Source organism: Ylistrum balloti, unplaced genomic scaffold, assembly GCF_031769215.1.
Source record: "Ylistrum balloti isolate Yb309-2 unplaced genomic scaffold, AGI_CSIRO_Ybal_v1 Utg371398, whole genome shotgun sequence".
Lineage (NCBI taxonomy): Eukaryota > Metazoa > Mollusca > Bivalvia > Pectinida > Pectinidae > Ylistrum > Ylistrum balloti.
Genome location: NW_026782736.1, coordinates 22,673 through 31,111, shown reverse-complemented (window position 1 = coordinate 31,111; position 8,439 = coordinate 22,673). Strand labels below are relative to the sequence as shown.

The window sequence follows — 8,439 nt, the reverse complement described above, 5'->3', positions numbered from 1 at the left end:
AAGTAGTCCTGTGGGGTTGGGTGGGAAGGTGGATTTTCCTTTACTTTCGGGTAGGTGGGTGTATTTGGAGGGTGGGGGTGGGGAAGGGTGTTGTTGGTTTGTTCGTTGGTCAATTATAAGAAGTTACGATTAGTGCTTTTTGCGTATTTTTCGAGGCGTAATTGGATGATTTTCGTGACATGTGGGTAGTCCTAAAAAGGACTGTTTACGTGTCGTTCGGACGGTGTAAGATATACATCTTATTTTTTTGCAGCCTTGGCTTTCTTAGGCTTGTCTGTCTTAGCTTTCTTCGGAGACTTGATAGCCTTTTTCTTAGGGGTCTTGGGCTTGGTAGTTTTCTTGGATGGTTTCTTCTCCGTGGTTTTCTTGGTAGCTGCTTTCTTGGGTGTCTTTGCCTTTGGTTTCTTAGCCGTCGCCGACGTAGTCGCTTTCTTCGCCGCCGGTTTCTTAGGTTTTGCTGCTTTCGGCTTAACCACTTTCTTAGCGGCTGGTTTTTTGGCGGGTTTAGGTTTCTCTCCGAGCTTGAATGATCCAGCAGCTCCGGTTCCTTTCGACTGTTTCAGGGCTCCTTTCTTCACGCCGTTCCGGAGGGCGATCTTCAGGTGTGCGTTGATAGCCTTAGCGTCGGATCCCACTTTGAAGTTAGCCATGATGTATTTCAGTATTGCCTGACGGGACGAGCCTCCACGTTCCTTCAGACTTCCCACTGCAGTGGCCACCATGTCGCTGTACTTTGGATGAGCTGCCGGGGTCTTTGGCTTCTTCACTGCTTTCTTCACTGGAGTCTTCTCTGCCATCTTCGGATTCGTCTGGATGTGATTGTTCGAGAACTGCGCTAGTCAGTGCTAGGTAAGCTGTATGCCCCGCCCGTCCTCGCTCAGCCGTTTAAGCGCTTTTTGCTGCACCTCGCCGAGGACACCTAACGGCGCGTTAGCCTGTCTGTGTGGAAAACAAGTAATTTGTGTTTCCTTGGTGTGAATAAACGTTGTTTATAGCTCTAAATTATTGGAGAAAATTAGTGATATATACACCTATTTGCTAACGGATAGATAGGCAAACGAATGGTGTTTTCAAAATTTAAATCGGTTTCGTAATGAGTGAGCTACATGACATTTTCCTATAATTTTGTCAGTGCGGTTTCACTATTAGTTGAATAGAATTGTTCTAAATTCGTAATATATGCGTTATTTTCATAAACACACTATTTACTTAGTTTCTTAATATATACATGTTCATTGTATATATGGTAATAAATGGTATTTGTGAATAATTTAGATTTAGAATGGGTAAATATCATAGACATGGAAGCACATTTATCGAATTCCTGCTATACTTAATCTCAATCCATAGTCTCCACCATTTTCGATTCGATTATCGCATTTAATTGCTAACAAATATCACATTCTAAGTATGGAATATGTTTTTTGGGGGTTTTTTTCCCTCCCAATTCATACGTCATCGTATCCACATGTGTGTTGTGCTGTATTGTATGTGTGATCATATATATACGTGTACACATGTGTACTTGACTCGACTCTACGCAAACATGTATTAATTCTGTGTTGTCTAGATATCGAACTCGAAAATAAAGAAATGGTGTGTATGTATGGGGGTGTGTTTGTGGGTGTGGGTGTGCGCGCGCTAGTAACAGTCACAGGTGAGAGGGGAAAAAAGGAAAAAAAAACACATGCACACACTCACACACAAAACAAAACAAAACCACACAAATAGGAGAATCGGATTTCATATTTTTAAAAAATAAAACTGCCGTGGTTGGAGCCCCCGGACTCAGCCTTTCGCAATAAATGTGTTTGGCTCACACATCCATTTTATACATTCTGGGTTAAATTTATACTTTAGAAATTTGAGTCAGAACAACTTTATATTCAGGATAATTCTCTATCGTATAGACGACGACGATACTTACCTTTGATCGTGCACTATACACATACGTACACAGGTATACACGACAACGTACCCACGTGCACGGACAGTGAAAACGACTCCTGCAACTGGGTAAACTGAAATATGTGGAAATTGGAATAATACCACCTGTTTCAACTATTTTGAAAAAAAAATGTATAGCGGAAATTGTCTCGATTTCAGAGTATGATTTTGAAGTGTTTTCACTAGTTTCCACATAAACATTACTATTATTTCATATATGAAATGATTGTTGGTTGAAAGTGGCAATTTTTAGCGTTAGTCGGTACACTACATTTGTGTATTTGAATTCAGATTGTACATGCGTAGTATTAAGAAATAAACCGATACCGTGTCAGCTTATAGGTGTATTAACTGTTGGTTTAACGTGTATATTATTGAAATTCATTCACCTAATCATAAATGGGCGGGGCCGGGCGTGAGTGTGTACTTGTCGGGTGGGAGACGGGGGACGGGGCGGCGACTTAGAAGTTGTAGCAGGTATCAATTGTTTATAACAAAAAAGTGTGTGATGTGAAGTAGTCCTGTGGGGTTGGGTGGGAAGGTGGATTTTCCTTTACTTTCGGGTAGGTGGGTGTATTTGGAGGGTGGGGGTGGGGAAGGGTGTTGTTGGTTTGTTCGTTGGTCAATTATAAGAAGTTACGATTAGTGCTTTTTGCGTATTTTTCGAGGCGTAATTGGATGATTTTCGTGACATGTGGGTAGTCCTAAAAAGGACTGTTTACGTGTCGTTCGGACGGTGTAAGATATACATCTTATTTTTTTGCAGCCTTGGCTTTCTTAGGCTTGTCTGTCTTAGCTTTCTTCGGAGACTTGATAGCCTTTTTCTTAGGGGTCTTGGGCTTGGTAGTTTTCTTGGATGGTTTCTTCTCCGTGGTTTTCTTGGTAGCTGCTTTCTTGGGTGTCTTTGCCTTTGGTTTCTTAGCCGTCGCCGACGTAGTCGCTTTCTTCGCCGCCGGTTTCTTAGGTTTTGCTGCTTTCGGCTTAACCACTTTCTTAGCGGCTGGTTTTTTGGCGGGTTTAGGTTTCTCTCCGAGCTTGAATGATCCAGCAGCTCCGGTTCCTTTCGACTGTTTCAGGGCTCCTTTCTTCACGCCGTTCCGGAGGGCGATCTTCAGGTGTGCGTTGATAGCCTTAGCGTCGGATCCCACTTTGAAGTTAGCCATGATGTATTTCAGTATTGCCTGACGGGACGAGCCTCCACGTTCCTTCAGACTTCCCACTGCAGTGGCCACCATGTCGCTGTACTTTGGATGAGCTGCCGGGGTCTTTGGCTTCTTCACTGCTTTCTTCACTGGAGTCTTCTCTGCCATCTTCGGATTCGTCTGGATGTGATTGTTCGAGAACTGCGCTAGTCAGTGCTAGGTAAGCTGTATGCCCCGCCCGTCCTCGCTCAGCCGTTTAAGCGCTTTTTGCTGCACCTCGCCGAGGACACCTAACGGCGCGTTAGCCTGTCTGTGTGGAAAACAAGTAATTTGTGTTTCCTTGGTGTGAATAAACGTTGTTTATAGCTCTAAATTATTGGAGAAAATTAGTGATATATACACCTATTTGCTAACGGATAGATAGGCAAACGAATGGTGTTTTCAAAATTTAAATCGGTTTCGTAATGAGTGAGCTACATGACATTTTCCTATAATTTTGTCAGTGCGGTTTCACTATTAGTTGAATAGAATTGTTCTAAATTCGTAATATATGCGTTATTTTCATAAACACACTATTTACTTAGTTTCTTAATATATACATGTTCATTGTATATATGGTAATAAATGGTATTTGTGAATAATTTAGATTTAGAATGGGTAAATATCATAGACATGGAAGCACATTTATCGAATTCCTGCTATACTTAATCTCAATCCATAGTCTCCACCATTTTCGATTCGATTATCGCATTTAATTGCTAACAAATATCACATTCTAAGTATGGAATATGTTTTTTGGGGGTTTTTTTCCCTCCCAATTCATACGTCATCGTATCCACATGTGTGTTGTGCTGTATTGTATGTGTGATCATATATATACGTGTACACATGTGTACTTGACTCGACTCTACGCAAACATGTATTAATTCTGTGTTGTCTAGATATCGAACTCGAAAATAAAGAAATGGTGTGTATGTATGGGGGTGTGTTTGTGGGTGTGGGTGTGCGCGCGCTAGTAACAGTCACAGGTGAGAGGGGAAAAAAGGAAAAAAAAAACACATGCACACACTCACACACAAAACAAAACAAAACCACACAAATAGGAGAATCGGATTTCATATTTTTAAAAAATAAAACTGCCGTGGTTGGAGCCCCCGGACTCAGCCTTTCGCAATAAATGTGTTTGGCTCACACATCCATTTTATACATTCTGGGTTAAATTTATACTTTAGAAATTTGAGTCAGAACAACTTTATATTCAGGATAATTCTCTATCGTATAGACGACGACGATACTTACCTTTGATCGTGCACTATACACATACGTACACAGGTATACACGACAACGTACCCACGTGCACGGACAGTGAAAACGACTCCTGCAACTGGGTAAACTGAAATATGTGGAAATTGGAATAATACCACCTGTTTCAACTATTTTGAAAAAAAAATGTATAGCGGAAATTGTCTCGATTTCAGAGTATGATTTTGAAGTGTTTTCACTAGTTTCCACATAAACATTACTATTATTTCATATATGAAATGATTGTTGGTTGAAAGTGGCAATTTTTAGCGTTAGTCGGTACACTACATTTGTGTATTTGAATTCAGATTGTACATGCGTAGTATTAAGAAATAAACCGATACCGTGTCAGCTTATAGGTGTATTAACTGTTGGTTTAACGTGTATATTATTGAAATTCATTCACCTAATCATAAATGGGCGGGGCCGGGCGTGAGTGTGTACTTGTCGGGTGGGAGGTGTGATGTGAAGTAGTCCTGTGGGGTTGGGTGGGAAGGTGGATTTTCCTTTACTTTCGGGTAGGTGGGTGTATTTGGAGGGTGGGGGTGGGGAAGGGTGTTGTTGGTTTGTTCGTTGGTCAATTATAAGAAGTTACGATTAGTGCTTTTTGCGTATTTTTCGAGGCGTAATTGGATGATTTTCGTGACATGTGGGTAGTCCTAAAAAGGACTGTTTACGTGTCGTTCGGACGGTGTAAGATATACATCTTATTTTTTTTTGCAGCCTTGGCTTTCTTAGGCTTGTCTGTCTTAGCTTTCTTCGGAGACTTGATAGCCTTTTTCTTAGGGGTCTTGGGCTTGGTAGTTTTCTTGGATGGTTTCTTCTCCGTGGTTTTCTTGGTAGCTGCTTTCTTGGGTGTCTTTGCCTTTGGTTTCTTAGCCGTCGCCGACGTAGTCGCTTTCTTCGCCGCCGGTTTCTTAGGTTTTGCTGCTTTCGGCTTAACCACTTTCTTAGCGGCTGGTTTTTTGGCGGGTTTAGGTTTCTCTCCGAGCTTGAATGATCCAGCAGCTCCGGTTCCTTTCGACTGTTTCAGGGCTCCTTTCTTCACGCCGTTCCGGAGGGCGATCTTCAGGTGTGCGTTGATAGCCTTAGCGTCGGATCCCACTTTGAAGTTAGCCATGATGTATTTCAGTATTGCCTGACGGGACGAGCCTCCACGTTCCTTCAGACTTCCCACTGCAGTGGCCACCATGTCGCTGTACTTTGGATGAGCTGCCGGGGTCTTTGGCTTCTTCACTGCTTTCTTCACTGGAGTCTTCTCTGCCATCTTCGGATTCGTCTGGATGTGATTGTTCGAGAACTGCGCTAGTCAGTGCTAGGTAAGCTGTATGCCCCGCCCGTCCTCGCTCAGCCGTTTAAGCGCTTTTTGCTGCACCTCGCCGAGGACACCTAACGGCGCGTTAGCCTGTCTGTGTGGAAAACAAGTAATTTGTGTTTCCTTGGTGTGAATAAACGTTGTTTATAGCTCTAAATTATTGGAGAAAATTAGTGATATATACACCTATTTGCTAACGGATAGATAGGCAAACGAATGGTGTTTTCAAAATTTAAATCGGTTTCGTAATGAGTGAGCTACATGACATTTTCCTATAATTTTGTCAGTGCGGTTTCACTATTAGTTGAATAGAATTGTTCTAAATTCGTAATATATGCGTTATTTTCATAAACACACTATTTACTTAGTTTCTTAATATATACATGTTCATTGTATATATGGTAATAAATGGTATTTGTGAATAATTTAGATTTAGAATGGGTAAATATCATAGACATGGAAGCACATTTATCGAATTCCTGCTATACTTAATCTCAATCCATAGTCTCCACCATTTTCGATTCGATTATCGCATTTAATTGCTAACAAATATCACATTCTAAGTATGGAATATGTTTTTTGGGGGTTTTTTTCCCTCCCAATTCATACGTCATCGTATCCACATGTGTGTTGTGCTGTATTGTATGTGTGATCATATATATACGTGTACACATGTGTACTTGACTCGACTCTACGCAAACATGTATTAATTCTGTGTTGTCTAGATATCGAACTCGAAAATAAAGAAATGGTGTGTATGTATGGGGGTGTGTTTGTGGGTGTGGGTGTGCGCGCGCTAGTAACAGTCACAGGTGAGAGGGGAAAAAAGGAAAAAAAAAACACATGCACACACTCACACACAAAACAAAACAAAACCACACAAATAGGAGAATCGGATTTCATATTTTTAAAAAATAAAACTGCCGTGGTTGGAGCCCCCGGACTCAGCCTTTCGCAATAAATGTGTTTGGCTCACACATCCATTTTATACATTCTGGGTTAAATTTATACTTTAGAAATTTGAGTCAGAACAACTTTATATTCAGGATAATTCTCTATCGTATAGACGACGACGATACTTACCTTTGATCGTGCACTATACACATACGTACACAGGTATACACGACAACGTACCCACGTGCACGGACAGTGAAAACGACTCCTGCAACTGGGTAAACTGAAATATGTGGAAATTGGAATAATACCACCTGTTTCAACTATTTTGAAAAAAAAATGTATAGCGGAAATTGTCTCGATTTCAGAGTATGATTTTGAAGTGTTTTCACTAGTTTCCACATAAACATTACTATTATTTCATATATGAAATGATTGTTGGTTGAAAGTGGCAATTTTTAGCGTTAGTCGGTACACTACATTTGTGTATTTGAATTCAGATTGTACATGCGTAGTATTAAGAAATAAACCGATACCGTGTCAGCTTATAGGTGTATTAACTGTTGGTTTAACGTGTATATTATTGAAATTCATTCACCTAATCATAAATGGGCGGGGCCGGGCGTGAGTGTGTACTTGTCGGGTGGGAGACGGGGGACGGGGCGGCGACTTAGAAGTTGTAGCAGGTATCAATTGTTTATAACAAAAAAGTGTGTGATGTGAAGTAGTCCTGTGGGGTTGGGTGGGAAGGTGGATTTTCCTTTACTTTCGGGTAGGTGGGTGTATTTGGAGGGTGGGGGTGGGGAAGGGTGTTGTTGGTTTGTTCGTTGGTCAATTATAAGAAGTTACGATTAGTGCTTTTTGCGTATTTTTCGAGGCGTAATTGGATGATTTTCGTGACATGTGGGTAGTCCTAAAAAGGACTGTTTACGTGTCGTTCGGACGGTGTAAGATATACATCTTATTTTTTTGCAGCCTTGGCTTTCTTAGGCTTGTCTGTCTTAGCTTTCTTCGGAGACTTGATAGCCTTTTTCTTAGGGGTCTTGGGCTTGGTAGTTTTCTTGGATGGTTTCTTCTCCGTGGTTTTCTTGGTAGCTGCTTTCTTGGGTGTCTTTGCCTTTGGTTTCTTAGCCGTCGCCGACGTAGTCGCTTTCTTCGCCGCCGGTTTCTTAGGTTTTGCTGCTTTCGGCTTAACCACTTTCTTAGCGGCTGGTTTTTTGGCGGGTTTAGGTTTCTCTCCGAGCTTGAATGATCCAGCAGCTCCGGTTCCTTTCGACTGTTTCAGGGCTCCTTTCTTCACGCCGTTCCGGAGGGCGATCTTCAGGTGTGCGTTGATAGCCTTAGCGTCGGATCCCACTTTGAAGTTAGCCATGATGTATTTCAGTATTGCCTGACGGGACGAGCCTCCACGTTCCTTCAGACTTCCCACTGCAGTGGCCACCATGTCGCTGTACTTTGGATGAGCTGCCGGGGTCTTTGGCTTCTTCACTGCTTTCTTCACTGGAGTCTTCTCTGCCATCTTCGGATTCGTCTGGATGTGATTGTTCGAGAACTGCGCTAGTCAGTGCTAGGTAAGCTGTATGCCCCGCCCGTCCTCGCTCAGCCGTTTAAGCGCTTTTTGCTGCACCTCGCCGAGGACACCTAACGGCGCGTTAGCCTGTCTGTGTGGAAAACAAGTAATTTGTGTTTCCTTGGTGTGAATAAACGTTGTTTATAGCTCTAAATTATTGGAGAAAATTAGTGATATATACACCTATTTGCTAACGGATAGATAGGCAAACGAATGGTGTTTTCAAAATTTAAATCGGTTTCGTAATGAGTGAGCTACATGACATTTTC

The 8,439-nt window shown here is 41.9% G+C and overlaps 4 protein-coding genes across 4 annotated transcripts; all 4 read right to left on the bottom strand.

The window, feature by feature from the left end:
* Window positions 1-239: 239 nt before the first annotated feature.
* LOC132562358 (histone H1-delta-like) lies at window positions 240-797 on the bottom strand. Its single transcript, XM_060227100.1, has one exon. The coding sequence runs from the start codon at window positions 795-797 to the stop codon at window positions 240-242; it is 558 nt and encodes a 185-aa protein (XP_060083083.1).
* Window positions 798-2,699: 1,902 nt separating this feature from the next.
* On the bottom strand, window positions 2,700-3,257 carry LOC132562357 (histone H1-delta-like). The gene has a single exon (XM_060227097.1). The coding sequence runs from the start codon at window positions 3,255-3,257 to the stop codon at window positions 2,700-2,702; it is 558 nt and encodes a 185-aa protein (XP_060083080.1).
* Window positions 3,258-5,064: 1,807 nt separating this feature from the next.
* Window positions 5,065-5,658, bottom strand: LOC132562356 (histone H1-delta-like). Its single transcript, XM_060227096.1, has one exon. The coding sequence runs from the start codon at window positions 5,656-5,658 to the stop codon at window positions 5,065-5,067; it is 594 nt and encodes a 197-aa protein (XP_060083079.1).
* A 1,903-nt stretch (window positions 5,659-7,561) lies between these two features.
* LOC132562355 (histone H1-delta-like) lies at window positions 7,562-8,119 on the bottom strand. The gene has a single exon (XM_060227095.1). The coding sequence runs from the start codon at window positions 8,117-8,119 to the stop codon at window positions 7,562-7,564; it is 558 nt and encodes a 185-aa protein (XP_060083078.1).
* Window positions 8,120-8,439: the final 320 nt, after the last annotated feature.

Excerpts from the sequence above, each read along its gene's own strand:
- LOC132562358 (XM_060227100.1), bottom strand. The coding sequence starts at position 797 with ATGGCAGAGAAGACTCCAGTGAAGAAAGCAGTGAAGAAGCCAAAGACC.
- LOC132562357 (XM_060227097.1), bottom strand. The coding sequence starts at position 3,257 with ATGGCAGAGAAGACTCCAGTGAAGAAAGCAGTGAAGAAGCCAAAGACC.
- LOC132562356 (XM_060227096.1), bottom strand. The coding sequence starts at position 5,658 with ATGGCAGAGAAGACTCCAGTGAAGAAAGCAGTGAAGAAGCCAAAGACC.
- LOC132562355 (XM_060227095.1), bottom strand. The coding sequence starts at position 8,119 with ATGGCAGAGAAGACTCCAGTGAAGAAAGCAGTGAAGAAGCCAAAGACC.